This window comes from Tachyglossus aculeatus, chromosome 20 (genome assembly GCF_015852505.1).
Source record: "Tachyglossus aculeatus isolate mTacAcu1 chromosome 20, mTacAcu1.pri, whole genome shotgun sequence".
Lineage (NCBI taxonomy): Eukaryota > Metazoa > Chordata > Mammalia > Monotremata > Tachyglossidae > Tachyglossus > Tachyglossus aculeatus.
This window is the reverse complement of record NC_052085.1, coordinates 20,156,574-20,174,038: the sequence shown is the minus strand read 5'-3', so window position 1 is coordinate 20,174,038 and position 17,465 is coordinate 20,156,574. Positions and strand designations below refer to the sequence as shown.

At 45.4% G+C, this 17,465-nt stretch overlaps 1 protein-coding gene across 3 annotated transcripts in view; it reads right to left on the bottom strand.

The window, feature by feature from the left end:
• The window catches only part of EXPH5 (exophilin 5), a 52,555-nt gene that overhangs the window by 18,624 nt on the left and 16,466 nt on the right, over nucleotides 1–17,465 (bottom strand). For 2 of the 3 annotated variants that reach the window (XM_038761496.1, XM_038761497.1), the window contains exons 2-3: nucleotides 7,711–7,868; nucleotides 5,260–5,422 (exon numbers count right to left, since the gene is read on the bottom strand). In XM_038761496.1, coding sequence (XP_038617424.1) covers nucleotides 5,260–5,422; nucleotides 7,711–7,868 — 321 coding nt within the window. Of the gene's footprint in view, nucleotides 1–995; nucleotides 1,574–5,259; nucleotides 5,423–7,710; nucleotides 7,869–17,465 lie in introns of those variants that run through there. The other variant, XM_038761499.1, reaches the window with a different exon arrangement.

Below are 17,465 nucleotides of genomic sequence, written 5' to 3'. Positions count from 1 at the left end.
AATGTCAAGCTTCCAGTTCTCATTGGACATCCTCAAAATGGGAGATTTTAGAGGTCTGAGTCTTTATTGGGTTCTGAACAGAACGTGTATTATTCTTGCTCAATAAACACGGATAAGGATGAGATTGAAGGAACATTCCTGCTTACATTTTCAAAGCACAACATTTTTACCAGGAGGCAAATAACAGTGCTTGGCCCAAAGTAAGCGCTTAACAAATACCATTATCATTATTATTATTTAAATGACTAACTTTGACCAAAAGTTTAAAATAAGACAGTTTTCTTTCTTTTTTTTTTTGTCATGCCAACGTATTAGCTTTGCCTGGATGGCAATATCTGTGAATTAGCAGAGTGGCATATAATAATAATAATAATGTTAGTATTTGTTAAGCACTTACTATGTGCCAAGCACTGTTCTAAGCTCTGGGGCAATTAGGTTGTCCCACATGGGGCTCACAGGCTTAATCCCCATTTTACAGATGAGGTAACTGAGGCACAGAGAAGTGAAGTAACTTGCCCAAAGTCACACAGCTGACAAGTGGTGGAGCAGGGATTAGAACCCACAACCTCTGCCTCCCAAGCCCATCCTCTTTCCACCAAGCCACGCTGCTTCTCCGCTGCATATGAGACGTCAACAACAGTTTACCGATACACTTGTACTTATGGTACAAATCCGATAAATCTGTCTCTTCTGGATTCACACTTCCTCAGAAAACACCTCAGAAACAGCACGTTAAGCAGACAAGCGGTGACTTGCAAAGATCTACCCTATTAATCTAATCTTGGTCTAGTCTTGTTTTATCCTAATACCTGTTTAAAAGAATCACCTCAAAATCCAACTACACAGCGGTCCGATTTCGACAGCATACGATTTTTGTAGTTTAAAGAGACATTTCCGTTCAAATAGCACCATTATAGACTTTTTTTCCGGGGTCGGGGGGAGAATAAACATAAGAACGTCCAAATATTTAGGATAGATGACGGGTCTTTACTTACTGCAAAATACTCCATCACAAATAGGTGGTTAGCCTGGTACATACAGCCGCATAAACCTATATCTTTTTCGTTTCTTCTAAGTTTCTTCCACGTACCGAACCACCTCAGCTTGCCGCTCTTGAAACCCCAGAAAGGTACTGGGAGTGAAGAGGATTCCTCCCCATCTAAACCACCGAAGCTCCTTACGTGACTTCTGCGACTATCCTCCTACTGTTTTTCCACGATCACACTCTCCGACACCTCTATTTAGTGACGGGCAAAACACTTTTAATGGTCTGTCTACTTATGGAACAAATCACATGTCAAGCCAACACCTTAAAAGGGGAGGGAAGCATTTTAACAGGAAGACGTGACTAAAATACTCGGCAGGCAGCTCAGGTGCCCATAAGCATCGCCTTGCTTGTTTTTCAGAAACAACCTGACAACATAATTAATCAGGATGGATGGATTTTTACACATTTTCTAACCGGAAACTGTCAAGCAGGAGGCAATGTTTGCTCTCAATTCCTCTGCCCCTTGTAAATTTGATTCCGGGGAGACGCGCAGAGCGGCCGTCCTAGCGAATTCGAGCAGAAAAGAGTCTGGAAATGTTTGCTGTCAATTCCTCTGCCCCTTGTAAATTTGATTCCGGGGAAACGCGCAGAGTGGCCGTCCTAGAGAATTCGAGCAGAAAAGAGTCCGGAACAGTATCTACTGGGTGCTTACTGAGTTTAGAGCACTGTACTAAGCGCTTGGGAGAGTGCAAAACGATAGACTTTGTAGACAAGATCTCCACACAGGAGTTGATTGACTAATCATTCATTCATTCATTGATTTAGTTGTATTTATGACAAGATCCCCACACAGGAGTTGATTGACTAATCATTCATTCATTCATTGATTCAGCCGTATTTATAATAATAATAATAATGGCATTTATTAAGCGCTTACTCTGTGCAAAGCACTGTTCTAAGCACTGGGGAGGTTACAAGGTGATCAGGTTGTCCCACGGGGGACTCACAGTCTTAATCCCCATTTTACAGATGAGGTAACTGAGGCACAGAGAAGTTAAATCAATCGTATTTATTGAGCACTTACTGTGTGCAGAGCACTGTACTAAGCGCTTGCCTTGACTTGCCCCAAGTCACACAGCTGACAGTTGGCAGAGTCGGGATTTGAACCCCTGACCTCTGACTCCAAAGCCCGTGCTCTTCCCACTGAGCCACGCTGCTTCTCTTATTTATTGATTTATGATTTATATTTATATTTATGATTTATTGAGCGCTTCCTGTGTGCAGAGCACTGTACGAAGCGCTTGGGAAGTGCGAGTTGGCAACATTTAGAGACGGTCCCTACCCAACAATGGGCTGAGAGTCTAGAAGGGGGAGACAGACAGCAAACCGAAACAAGTAGACAGGTGTCAAAACCATCAGAATAAATAGAATTATAGCTATATGCACATCATTAATAGAGTAGTAAATACGTACAAGTAAAATAAATAAAGTAATGAATATGTACAGTTATATACAAGTGCTGTGGGGAGGGTAAGGAGGTAGGGCGGGGGCGTTGGGGAGGAGGAGAGGAAAAAGGGGGCTCAGTCAGGGAAGGCCTCCTGGAGGAGGTGAGCTCTCAGTAGGGCTTTGAAGGGAGGAAGAGAGTTAGCTTGGCAGATGTGTGTACATATCTATTCTATTTATTTTATTTTGTTAGTATGTTTGGTTTTGTTCTCTGTCTCCCCCTTTTAGACTGTGAGCCCACCGTTGGGTAGGGACCGTCTCTATATGTTGCCAACTTGGACTTCCCAAGCGCTTAGTACAGTGCTCTGCACACAGGAAGCGCTCAATAAATGCGATTGATGATGATGTGTGGAGGGAGGACATTCCGGGCCAGGGGGAGGACATGGGCCGGGGGTCCACGGCGGGATGGGCGAGAACGAGGCCCAGTGAGGAGGTGAGCGGCAGAGGAGCGGAGGGTGCGGGCTGGGCTGTAGAAGGAGAGAAGGGAGCTGAGGTAGGAGGGGGCGAGGGGATGGACAGCCTTGAAGCCGAGAGGGAGGAGTGTTTGCCTGATTCAAATCGATCGACATATTTTACGGGGCGCTTACTGTGTGCGAAGCGCTGCACTAAGTGCTGGGGAGGGTACAGCGCAATACCATTGACAGACACAATCCCCGCCGATGAGGAATTTGCAGCAGAGATGCAAAGCTAGAGAAGCAGCGTGGCTCAGTGGAAAGAGCCCGGGCTTTGGAGTCAGAGGTCACGGGTTCAAATCCCGGCTCTGCCAATTGTCAGCTGGGTGACTTTGGGCAAGTCACTTCACTTCTCTGGGCCTCAGTCACCTCATCTGGAAAGTGGGGATTAAGACTGAGCCCCCTGAGGGACAGCCTGATCGCCTTGTAACTTCCCCAGCGCTTAGAACAGCGCTTTGCACATAGTAAGCGCTTAATAAATGCCATTAAAAAAAAAAAGGTTTCCTGCCTCTTCCTGTGCCAAATAGCTCCTCTTAGACCCTCGCTGCTCGGATTCTCGGACACACTCCCAAACCCCGGACATTCCCTCATTTCATCATCGGTCTTGCAACATGGGGATAAACTGAAATCCAAAGAACCTTTCTTTCCCTAGAGAAGCAGTGGGGCTCAGTGGAAAGAGCACGGGCTTTGGAGTCAGAGGTCATGGGTTCGAATCCCGACTCCGCCACATGTCTGCTGTGTGATCTTGGGCAAGTCACTTAACTTCTCTGGGCCTCAGTTACCTCATCTGTAAAATGGGGATTAAGACTGTGAGCCCCACATGGGACAACCTGATCACCCTGTATCCTCCCCAGCGCTTAGAACAGTGCTTTGCACATAGTAAGCGCTTAAGAAATGCCAATTATTATTAGAGAAAGAGGTCTGAGCAGCATGGCCTAATGGTTGGAGCACGGGCCTGGGAACCAGAAGGACCTGGGTTCGAAACCCTATTCTGTCCTTCATTCATTCATTCATTCATTCAATCGTATTTATTGAGTGCTTACTGTGTCTAGAGCACTGTACTGAGCGCTTGGGAAGTACAAGTTGGCAACATATAGAGACGGTCCCTACCCAACAGCAGGCTCACTGTCTAGAAGGGGGAGACAGAGAACAAAACATATTAACAAAATAAAATAAATAGAATAAAATATGTACAAATAAAATAGAGTAATAAGTAAATCAATAGAGTAATAATAAATGGAGTAATAATAAATAAATAGAGTAATAATGAATAGAGTAATAATAAATAGAGTAATAATAAATAAGTAGAGTCTGCTGCCTGACCTTGGGCAAGTCACATAACTCTTCTGGACCTCAGTTACCTCATCTGTAAAATGGGGATTAATACTGTGAGCCCCATGTGGGACACAGACTGGGTCCAACTGATTCAATCAATCAATCGTATTTATTAAGCGTTTACTATGTGCAGAGCACTGTACTAGGCACTTGGGAAAGTATTCTAAGACACGTTCCCTGCTCATAACGAGCTTACAGTCTAGAGGGGGAGGTAATAATAATAATAATAATGATGATGATGATGATGGTATTTGTTAAGCGCTTACTATGTTCCAAGCACTGTTCTAAGAGCTGGAGTAGATGCAAGGTTATCAGGTTGTCCAGCGTGGGGCAATATGACACTAATATGAATAAATAATTTATAGTATACAATTTAAATGATATGCTTTGCAATCTAAACACATAAATATTGCCCAGCATGGGGCAATATGACACTAATATGAATAAATAATTTATAGTATACAATTTAAATGATATGCTTTACAATCTAAACACATAAATATAATTTTCAACATATGATTTATTACACATAATAAAGATATTAACTTGTATCTTGCCCAGAGCTTAGTACAGTGCCTGGCACATATTAAGGGCTTAACAGATTTTCCTCTAGATGATAAATTTGTTACGGGCAGGGAACGTGTCTGCTAATTCTGTTGCATTCTACTCTCCCAAGCTCTGTACAGAGTAAAATCTTGATAAACACCAGTGAATGATTGATCTTGGAGATGAGAAACGACTGTTGGGGGGGAGTTTCCTGATATTTGGTGTCTTTGCTAAGCGTATCTTTCTCCAAATCGCCCAAAGCATACAGTTCCTTGTAGCCTGAACCGTGTTTCTCACACAACAAAGTTTTTTCATGAATAGAAGAATAAGTGGGCTAGTCCGGGCTCTGGTTTTTATCGTCGTCATAAGTCTAAATCTACCCCCCGGGAGATGTGATAACTCAAGGGATAATGCCAGGATCTGTGTTTAGCTTACCCTGGCTCCGGCAGCTGAGAAGGCTTCAGACTTTCCTTTCCCGACTTCCGGAAGGAAAAGAATGAAGCGAAAGGAGAACGGAAGCCCAGGATGGAAGGAGTGGAGGTGGCGTGATTTTCAGCCGGCGGATAGCTCGATCGTGATGTGGGTAATTCCACGGGGTCTAAAAGAAGACGGAACCGGTGCAATGTGTTAGAAAATCTTTCAGCCTTAAATAGGCTAAGCACGAGGCTCGATGACCAAATTGACCCTCTCATCGTCATCATCATCAATCGTATTTATTGAGCGCTTACTATGTGCAGAGCACTGTACTAAGCGCTTGGGAAGTACAAATTGGCAACACATAGAGACAGTCCCTACCCAACAGTGGGCTCACAGTCTAAAGACGTCACCCTCTCGACGTCCCCCTCTCTTCTGAAGTCAACCCACTCGCTCTCCTATCCCTTCGGCGATCCCGCACCGCTAACCCGCAGCCCGGGATCACCTCCGCAGTCTGCATCCTTGGCTCTTGTGCCCGAGCCAGAGAGCGTTGGCGGCGGAAATCTAGATGTCGGGCCGACCTCGTCCGCCTCAACTTCATCGTCATCGTTATCATCAATCGTATTTATTGAGCGCTTACTGTGTGCAGAGCACACAGTACAAGTTGGCAACATCTAGAGACAGTCCCTACCCAACAGTGGGCTCACAGTCTAAGAGGGGGAGACAGAGAACAAAACCAAACATACTAACAAAATAAAATAAATAGAATAGATATGTACAAGTAAAATAAATAAATAAATAGAGTAACAAATATGTACAAACATATATACATATATACAGGTGCTGTGGGGAAGGGAAGGAGGTAAGATGGGGGGGTGGAGAGGGGGACAAGGGGGAGAGGAAGGAAGGGGCTCAGTCTGGGAAGGCCTCCTGGAGGAGGTGAGCGCTCAGTAGGCCCTTGTGCACATCCACATCCACATGTGCTTTAACTCTTCCGGAAAAATTATTTCTCCATCCTCATCGACAACCATCCCCATTGCCAATTGTCTGCTGGGTGACCCCGGGCAAGTCGCTTCGCTTCTCTGAGCCTCAGTTCCCTCATCTGTAAAATGGGGATTAAGACCGTGAGCCCCATGGGGGACAGGGACTGTGTCCAACATGATTAGTTTGGATCTTCCCCACTGGTTAGTACAGTGCCTGGCACATAGTGAGCACTTAAATACCATTAAAATAGAAAATCCTCCCAGTCTTTCAACTTCCCACTTCTTCAGCGGGTGGGCATCTCAGTCATCTATAATATCCATCATTTTGGGGGGCAAGACATTCCTATCTAGTATGCTTAGTTTCAGAACTATTTTTGAAGCAGTGTGCCTAGAGAATAGAGCATAGGCTGAGGAGTCCGAAGGTCCCGGGTTTGAATCCCGGCTCTGCCACTTGTCTGCTGTGTGATGTCAGGCAAGTCACTTCACTTCTCTGTGCCTCAGTTCCCTCATCTGGAAAATGGGGACTAAGACTGTGAGCCATGTGGGACAGGGACTGCCGTCTGACCTGATTTGCTTGTATTTACCCCAGTGTTTAGTTCATGGCCTGGCGCATAGAAAGTGCTTAACAAATACCATTATTAGTATGATTATTAAGGGACTTGCAGTGTAAGAAGGAGGGGGAATAGATATCGTATCTCCAGATGAGGAAATTTCGGCACAGGGAAGGTTAGTGATCTGCCCAGGGTCATACACTGCGGGGAAGCAGCGTGGCTCAGTGGAAAGAGCTTGGGCTTTGGAGTCAGGGGTCATGGGTTCAAATCCGTGAGCCCGCTGTTGGGTAGGGACCGTCTCTACATGTTGCAAACTTGTACTTCCCAAGTGCTTAGTACAGTGCTCTGCACACAGTAAGTGCTCAATCAATACGATTCAATGAATGAAAGAATGAATTAAATCCTGGTTCCGCCAATTGTCAGCTGTGTGACTTTGGACAAGTCACTTAACTTCTCTGTGCCTCAGTTCCCTCATCTGGAGAATGGGGATTAAAACTGTGAGCCCCATGTGGGACAACCTGATTACCTTGTATCCCCCAAGCGCTTAGAACAGTGCTTTGCACGTAGTAAGTGCTTAATAAATGCCATTAAAAAAGAAGTGGAAGAGTCAAAGTTAGAACCTGGGTCTCCAGGCTGGTGGTCTTTCCCTTAAGCAGCTCTGCAACATATGAAGGCAGTGAGAATCAATCAATCAATCATATTTATTGAGCGCTTACTGTGTGCAGAGCACTGTACTAAGCGCTTGGGAAGTACAAGTTGGCAACATATAGAGACGGTCCCTACCCAATAGTGGGCTCACAATCTAGAAGCGGGAGACAGAGAACAAAACCAAACATATTAACGAAATAAAATAAATAGAATAGATATGTACAAGTAAATAGAGTAATAAATATGTACAAACATATATACATATATACAGCATACCCACTGTACCTCACCATTTTTCATCATCTTCCTCAGTCGGTGTGTTAGTGGAGGTTTTAACATGCTGTTGACATCCGGGCATTCGCGGAATTTTTTCTTTTGAATTTCTTCAAACCATTCACCGGTCACTCCCTGCAGCCATCGGATATCTCTCTTGGTCTTTTGGAGTTTGCTAAAACAAAATGAGATTGTATTCGTACGGTTTAACAATTTACTCTTAATGCCTTTCACTTCTAGACCCGTGTCCTTGGCAAATGCCCGAGGGATAAACTTGATTTATAGTTATGTTGTATCAGTGCCTCGTTTAATAATAACCAAAATAATACTACTAACAGTAACAGTGGTGTTTGTTAAGTGCCAAGCACTATCCTAAGCTCTGGAGTAGATACAAGTTAAGCAGGTTGGACATAGTCCCTGTCGCACATGGGGCTCACACTTTTAATCCCCATTTTACAGATGAGCTTACTGAGGTCCAGAGAAGTTGTGCTCTGCACACAGTAAGCGCTCAATAAATACGATTGATTGATTGATTGATTGATTGATTAAGTGACTTGCCCAAGGTCCCACAGGAGACATGTGACATCCGAAGGCAGCAGACACCCGACTTCCGGGCCTGTGCTGTATCCACTAGACCGTACTGCTTCTCCGTTTAAGGTTCAGCTTAAGCAGCGTGGCTCAGTGGAAAGAGCCCGGGCTTTGGAGTCGGAGGTCAATCAATCAATCAATCAATCAATCAATCGTATTTATTGAGCGCTTACTGCGTGCAGAGCACTGTACTAAGCGCTCGGGAAGTCCAAGTTGGCAACATATAGAGACAGTCCCTACCCAACAGTGGGCTCACAGTCTCGAGGGGGGAGACAGAGAACAAAACCAAACATACTAACAAAATAAAATAAATAGAATAGATATGTACAAGTAAGATAAATTAATAAATAAATAGAGTAATAAATATGTACAAACATATATACAGGTGCTGTGGGGAAGGGAAGGAGGTAAGATGGGAGGATGGAGAGGGGGACGAGGGGGAGGTCGGGGGTTCTACTCCCGGCTTCGCCACCTGTCTGCTGTGTAACCGTGGGCAAGTCCCTTCACTTCTCTGAGCCTCAGTGACCTCATCTGTAAACTGGGGATGAAGACTGTGAGCCCCACGTGGGACAACCTGATCCCTTTGTATCCCCCCCAGCGCTTAGAACACTGCTTGGCACATAATAAGCGCTTAACAAATGCCGTCATTATTGAGCACTGTGCTCATACCTGGCCTGAAAGCGAAACTGCGGTAAAGCTACTGTAATGCCTCCAGGAAAAGGTAAAAAAAAATCCAGGACTCACTTGGCTGAAGCCAAAGCATTAAAGCGTCCAAAATCCCGAAGGGGAACAATTATACTTACAGGCATTCGTGAAATACGAAAGTTGGGCAGGTTCAATACCGGTAAAGAGTCTGGGTTTAGGTCAGTCAATCATATTTATTGAGTGCTTGCTATCAATGAATGAATGAATGGGCAGGGCACTGTGCTAAGCACTTGGGAGAGCACACTATAACAATAAACAGACACATTCCTGCCCATGACGAGCTTACATTCTAATTCTTCTGTTTTTTTGGCATCTCCTGCCACAGAAACTCACTGCGATCAGCCCTACCTCGGATGGAACTGGCCAAGCTGGCTTCTGCAGTGCTGCAGGAACTGGGGGCGATTCATTCATTCGTTCATTCCGTCGTATTTATTGAGCACTTACTGTGTGCAGAGCACTGTACTAAGCACTTGGGAATTACGAGTTGGACTCGGGGACCATTCGTCCAGTTTTTATGATGATGATGATGGCATTTTTTAAGCGCTTACTAGGTGCAAAGCACTGTTCTAAGCGCTGGGGAGGTTGCACGGGGGCTCACAGTTTTAATCCCCATTCTACAGATGAGGTACCTGAGGCCCAGAGAATCAATCAATCAATCAATCGTATTTATTCATCATCATCAATCGTATTTATTGAGCGCCTACTATGCGCAGAGCACTGTACTAAGCGCTTGGGAAGTACAAATTGGCAACATATAGAGACAGTCCCTACCCAACAGTGGGCTCACAGTCTGAGCGCTTACTGTGTGCAGAGCACTGTACTAAGCGCTCTGTACTAAGAGAAGTGAAGTGACTTGCCCAAAGTCACCCAGCTGACAGTTGGCGGAGCCGGGATTTGAACCCACGACCTCTGACTCCAAAGCTCGGGCTCTTTCCACTGAGCCAAGCCGCTTCTAGGGTCGGCGATGACTTAGCATAAGACAAGAGGAAACTCTAGACTGTAAACTCCTTGCGGGCAAGGAACTTGTTGCCTATCAACTCTGTTATGTTGTACTCTCCCAAGCGCTTTGCACAGTGCTCTGCGCACGCTGATGACTGAATAAATGTGAGTGCTGGAATTGACAGTTAGCTAGCACTCTTCCTGTTAGAACGGATGAGTGAAGCCGCGTGGCTCAGTGGAAAGAGCCCGGGCTTTGGAGTCAGAGGTCATGGGTTCGAATCCCGGCTCTACCGCATGTCTGCTGTGTGACCTTGGGCAAGTCACTTCGCTTCTCTGAGCCTCAGTTACCTCATCTGTCAAATGGGGATTAAGACTGCGAGCCCCATGTGGGACAACCTGATCACCTTGTATCCCCCCAGCGCTTAGAACAGTGCTTGGCACGTAGTAAGCGCTTAAGAAATGCCAGTATTATTATTATTTTAACAGATCTGAGCAAAGTGGGCGAGGGCTTCGGACCGGGTTAGGGATGCACAACTGAAGCTCTGAAAAGCGGGAGTTGGAGGAGCAGTGTGGCCTAGCGGAGAGAGCCCGGGCTTGGGACTCAGAAGGACCTGGGTTCTAATCCTCACCCCACCACTTTCGGCTGTGTGACCTTGGGCGAGTCTCTTCACTTCCTCTGTGCTTCAGTTTCCTCATCTGCCAAATGGGGTTTAAGACCGCGAGCCCCATCCAAATTGCACTTTCCCAGCACTTAGTACAGTGCTCTGCACGCAGTAAGCGCTCAGTAAATACAATTGACTGACTAAATGGGTGAATGAACCTGAGTACCTTCCATGTACCTCAGCACTCAGTGCCTGGAACATAATAAGCGCTTAACGAGTACCATTAAAAAAAAAGAGCGAGAGAGAGAGAGTGTGGAGACTGCGATCCCCATGAGGGACAGCCGAATTGTACTTTCCAAGCGCTTAGTACAGTGCTCCGCATGCAGTAGGCGCTTAATAAATACGATTGACTGACAGAATGAATGAATGAATCTGATTACCTTCTATCTACCTCAGCACTCAGAATAGTGCCTGGCATTTAATAAGCGCTTAATGAGTACCATTAAAAATAAAAAAGAGAGAGTGGAATCTCAGCTTTATGCTTTCAACTTTGCCACTGACCGAAGGTCCCATCTCAATAAAAATCACCTTGTCAAAATTTGATTTTGAACTAGTAGGATCCCCACGCACACTTATTAAATCAACCCTACTCCCTTCTTACCTTCTGCATCTCCTTCTCGTGATCCCCAGTAAACGAAAAGCGTACACCTGGTTTCTTAGATGAAAGCAACCCCACTTGGGAATTTATCTCCACATATCGATTCCTCTGAAAACCAGGATTTAAGAGGGAGCGTGACTTGGGGAAAGGTCACAGCGCGGGATGTCTGGAGACTTGGCTTCTAATCCCACCTCTGCTCCTGGCTTGCTGGGTGACTTCAGGCCAATCACTTCACCTCTCTGAGCTTGTTTCCTCTACCGTGTCCGACACGATTAGGTTGTATCTATCCAAGCGCCTAGAATAAGCGCTTGGCACAGTAAGCACGTAACATTAAAAAAAAAAAAATCCACCATTACACCTCACCCTCATATTGCTTGGGCAGCTTGTCATTTTAGACTGGGAAATGCCAGCAAACGCGTCTAGACTGTGAGCTCGCTGTGGGCAGGGAATGTGTCTGTTTATCACTATATATCGTACTCTTGCAAGTGCTTCCATACAGTAAGTGCTCAATAAATATGATTGAAGGAATGACTGAACGTATCCTGAATACCGTCTTTTTAATGGGAAGGGGCTGCCAGACCAGGGGAAAGTTGGGGTTTTTTTATGATATTCGTTAAACCAAGGTTATATGCCAAGCACTGTTCTAAGCACTGGGGTAGATACAATCAATCGATGGTATTTATTGAGCGCTTACTATGTGCACAGAGCTGGTCTAAACGTTAGGGAGAGTAAGACGCAATAGAAATAGCTGTTTCCTTTTAGACTGTGAGCCCACTGTTGGGTAGGGACTGTCTCTATATGTTGCCAATTTGTACTTCCCAAGCGCTTAGTACAGTGCTCTGCTCATAGTAAGCGCTCAATAAATACGATTGATGATGATGAAATAGCAGACATGCTCCCTGCCCATAGCGAGTTTACAGTCTAAAGGGGGAGAATAAAGCTTCAATAAATACAGATACTTTAACATTTAGAGAAACAGCGTGGCTCGTTGGAAAGGTTATCAGGTTGTCCCACGTGGGGCTCACAGTCTTAATCCCCATTTTACAGATGAGGTAACTGAGGCAAAAAGAAGTTAAGTGACTTGCCTAAGGTCACACAGCAGACAAGCGGCGGAGCCGGGATTAGAACCCACATCCTCTGACTCCCAAGCCTGAGTTCTTGCCACTAAATTTGCTCTCCTGTACAAATTGGTGTTGAAAGCCTAATCTGCAAACTGCCTAGAATTGCTGGCTATGCCAGAGCAAAGCTTTTCATCCGAGGAGTGCTTTCACATGAAATAACTCCAAGTAGATGCTGAGGTCATCGGTCTGAACTTCTAGTGCCTTTCTGGAAGGCAATCATCCCAACTCTCAAGCCCGGCCTTAGCTTGAGAGACGGAAAGAAGGATGGACAAATGTTTACCCGAGGCGTACAGAGCGGCTAAGAAATTCCCAGCAGAGGTTGGGAGGCATCCTAGTTATTGCTGTCCAAGGAGGAGGAAAAGGTTGGGAGGAGGAAGCTACCCAGGCCGCTTTGCTTCTTCACTCTTCATGGAGTTTAGGCCCCTGCTGAGATTACAGCATCCTCTAATTACAGAGTAGGTGTTGATCCTGCAATCACCTGACCAGTTGGCATCATGATGTAAAAATTTGGCTTAATTTAGCTCCACAGGAGCATCAAAGGAGTTTTTCTGCAGAATCCCAATCATTCCCCAGGTTTCTAAATGCTATAGCCATGACTTATGACTGGGAAGGAGGCCTTCCCAGACTGAGCCCCTTCCTTCCTCTTCCCCTTCCCCTCGTCCCCCTCTCCATCCCCCCCATCTTACCTCCTTCCCTTCCCTGTATATATGTATATATGTTTGTACATATTTATTACTCTATTTATTTATTTATTTTACTTGTACATATCTATTCTATTTATTTTATTTTGTTAGTATGTTTGGTTTTGTTCTCTGTCTCCCCCTTTTAGACTGTGAGCCCACTGTTGGGTAGGGACTGTCTCTATATGTTGCCAACTTGGACTTCCCAAGCGCTTAGTACAGTGCTCTGCACACAGTAGGCGCTCAGTAAATACGATTGATGATGATGATGATGATGATGACTCGATGCCAAACTATTTTGTTAAAAAGCAACATATGTAGGCGATGCTCTGGGTTTCATTTCTATATAATTGAGATATTGGGCAGACATGCAAATTCACAAAAGAAACACCCCCTAGTTCAAGCTAGCATCATTATTACTGCTGTTGCCATTATTTATTAATAATAATAATAATGGTGGTATTTGTTCGCTTACTATGTGCAAAGCACTGTTCTAAGCACTGGGAGGATACAAGGTGATCAGGTTGTCCCACGTGGGGCTCACAGTCTTAATCCCCATTTAACAGATGAGGGAACTAAGGCCCAGAGAAGTGAAGTGACTCGCCCAAAGTCGCACAGCTGACAGTTGGCGGAGCCGGGATTTGAACCCATGGCCTCTGACTCTAAAGCCCGGGCTCTTTCCACTGAGCCACGTTGCTTCTCCTTATTGTATTTGTTAAGTGCTTATTATGTGTCAAACACTGTTCTGAGTGCTGGGATAGAAACAGATGAATCAGGTCGGACACAGCCCCCGTCCCACGCGAGGCTCACGGTCTATATTTGTGAAGCGCTTACTATGTGCAAAGCACTGGGAGGATACAAGGTGATCAGGTCGTCCCATGTGGGGCTCACAGTCCTAATCCCCATTTTACAGATGAGGTAACTGAGGCCCAGAGAAGTTAAGCGACTTGCCCAGTCACACAGCTGACAATTGGTGGAGCCAGGATTTGAACCCGTGACCTCTGACTCCAACGCCCGGGCTGTTTCCATTGAGCCACGCTGCTTCTCTAAAAATACTATTACTACTAATGATGATGGTGGAATTTAAGCGCCTACTAAGCACCGAGCACTGTGCCAAGCGCTGGGGTAAATACCGCTAGATCAGACCCGGTTCTTGTCTTATGTGGGGCTCAATAAGAAGCAGCATGGCTCAGTGGAAAGAGCCCGGGCTTTGGAGTCAGAGGTCATGGGTTCAAATCCCGGCTCTGCCACTTCATCATCATCATCATCAATCGTATTTATTGAGCGCTTACTGTGTGCAGAGCACTGGACTAAGCGCTTGGGAAGTCCAAATTGGCAACATACAGAGACAGTCCCTACCCAACAGTGGGCTCACAGTCTAAAAGGGGGGAGACAGAGAACAAAACCAAACATACTAACAAAATAAAATAAATAGAATAGATATGTACAAGTGAAATAAATAAAGAAATAGAGTAATAAATCTGTACAAACATATATACAGGTGCTGTGGGGAAGGGAAGGAGGTAAGATGGGGGGATGGAGAGGGGGACGAGGGGGAGAGGAAGGAAGGGGCTCCTTGTCAGCTGACACTTGTCAGCTGTGTGACTGTGGGCAAGTCACTTAACTTCTCTGTGCCTCAGTTACCTCACCTGTAAAATGGGGATTAAGACCGTGAGCCCCCCGTGGGACAACCTGATCACCTTGTAAACTCCCCAGCGCTTAGAACAGTGCTTTGCACATAGTAAGCGCTTAATAAATGCCATCATCATCATCAAAGTTGAAAGGACAGGGAGAATAGGAATCCTATCCCCATTTTACAGATGAGGCGCAGGGAAGTTAAATGACTTGTCCAAGCTCCCACGGCAGGCAAACGACGGAAGCGGGATTAGAAATGGGGGCTCGGTCGCGTGCCCTTTCCAGTTTTCATCACAATTCGCCACTTAGTCTCCTCTCCCACTTTACTTCCCCTGAGGCTGCATGTCTGTATCAATCAATCAATCAATCGTATTTATTGAGCGCTTACTATGTGCAGAGCACTGTACTAAGCGCTTGGGAAGTACAAATTGGCATCACATAGAGACAGTCCCTACCCAACAGTGGGCTCACAGTCTAAAAGTATAGTAGTGATGGTACTTGTTAAGCGCTTACTACGTGCAAAGCACTGTTCTAAGCGCTGGGGAGGTTACAGGGTATCCTTGTAACTTCGAACTTGTAACTGTATCTTCTTTCAGTGGCCTCCTCACTCTCACCCCGAGAGACCACTTGTCAGTTACCTTAACTGTGCCAGTAATATTCTGAAGAGGAGTATTATTTTTAAAAAATTCAGCACTGTCTCCTCATCTCTTCCAGGGTTTCCCACCCTAACCTGCCCATCCGGGTTCAATCTTGGCTGACTGTCCAATATGTTGCCAATTTGTACTTCCCAAGCGCTTAGTACAGTGCTCTGCACTCAGTAAGCGCTCAATAAATACGATTGATGATGATGACTATCCAGATAAATTATTCAGTAGTCGGTAATCCCATAAAAATTACCTATAGCGAGGTCACTAGGCAGAATTGTTCAATTGTACTCCTCCTGTGCCGGCACAAAGACACTCTTTGGTTTTCTGTTGCCCGGCAACGACCGTGAACGAAAAGTACAAGGAGCTCTGCTGAGTCCAAATAATAGCCGGGAATTAGCGACGGGTGTACGAACGTTCAGCGTGTTTATTATAATAATGGAGGTTGTTTCGATCAGCCTCAGATCTGGAAAGAGACCCTCTCACCAGCTTAAATATCAAGGGCTCCTGTAGACTTAAAGCTCATTGCGGGCGGACAGTGTGTCAGTTATATTGCTATTTGCACTCTCCCAAGCGCTTAGTACAGTGTCCTACACAGAGTAAGCACTCAGTTAATACGATCGATCGATCGATGGAGTCTTGGTACTGTAAGCAGAGCAAGGACTCAATCAATCAGTAGCATTCATTCATTCAGTTTTTTTTACTGAGCGCTTACCATATGCAGAGCACTGTACTAAGCGCTTGGACAGTACAAGCAGCCTGGCTCAGTGGAAAGAGCCCAGGCTTTGGAGTCAGAGGTCATGGGTTCAAATCCCAGCTCTGCCGGTTGTCAGCTGTGTGACTTCGGGCGAGTCGCTTCACTTCTCTGCGCCTCACTTACCTCATCTGTAAAATGGGGATTAAGACTGTGAGCCCCACGTGGGACAACCCGATCACCTTGTAACCTCCCCAGCCCTTAGAACAGTGCTTTGCACATAGTAAGCGCTTAATAAATGCCGTCATTATTACAATACAGAAATAAAGAGAGACGATCCCTGCTCACAACAGGCTTTACAGTCTAGAGATGGGTTTACAGTCCAGAGCAGTTATGAGCACTTAGCCTGTATATATGTATATATGTTTGTACATATTTATTACTCTATTTATGTATTTATTTATTCTACTTGTACATATCTATTCTATTTATTTTATTTTGTTAGTATGTTTGGTTTTGTTCTCTGTCTCCCCCTTTTAGACTGTGAGCCCACTGTTGGGTAGGGACTGTCTCTATATGTTGCCAATTTGTACTTCCCAAGCGCTTAGTACAGTGCTCTGCACATAGTAAGCGCTCAATAAATACGATCGATGATGATGATGATGCAGAGCACTGTACTAAACACTAGGGAAGGTACAATATGTAGACGTGATTCTTGCCCACAAGGAGCTTGCAGTCTAGTGGAAATTTAAGCAAAACACAGACTTGACAGCATCATCATCATCAATCGTATTTATTGAGCGCTTACTATGTGCAGAGCACTGTACTAAGCGCTTGGGAAGTACAAATTGGCAACACATAGAGACAGTCCCTACCCAACAGTGGGCTCACAGTCTAAAAGGGGGAGACAGAGAACAAAACCAAACATACTAACAACAAAACCAAACATACTAACGTCCCGTGGAACAACCTGATCCCCTTGTAAGCACCCCAGCGCTTAGAACAGTGATTTGCACATAGTAAACACTTAATAAATGCCATCATTATTATTATTATTATCCAAATGCAGCCGTCTTGTGCCCCGTTTACTGAAGGAGAGACTTAATATCTAGGGGGTGGGAAGAGGAAGAAGGAGCAAAGAAGAAAAGGGCAGAAGAGAGAGTCTCTGCTTTTGTAAAGGTTGTTGACTTAGTAGCTGCCAGGCAGCCGGGCAACCGAAGGACTATTACAGGAGAGCTTCTACCCATGACGTCGAGGGAGTTTTGTTTCCCGAGTGAGCCAACACCCAAGATCCGGGAGGAGAGGAGTTAATCCAAACAAACAGGTGCCTTTTTAAGGAAAAGATGCACCGGGGAGCGGATGGAGTTGAACACAGAGCGACATTCACCGCGGAGGGCTGAGAACGGCAGCGCCAACTCTCAGATGAAGCCGGGAAATGTTCCTGAAAGTCTCTGTGCTGGCCCGGGGGGTTTTACGCAAAGATATTCATTCATTCAATCACATTTA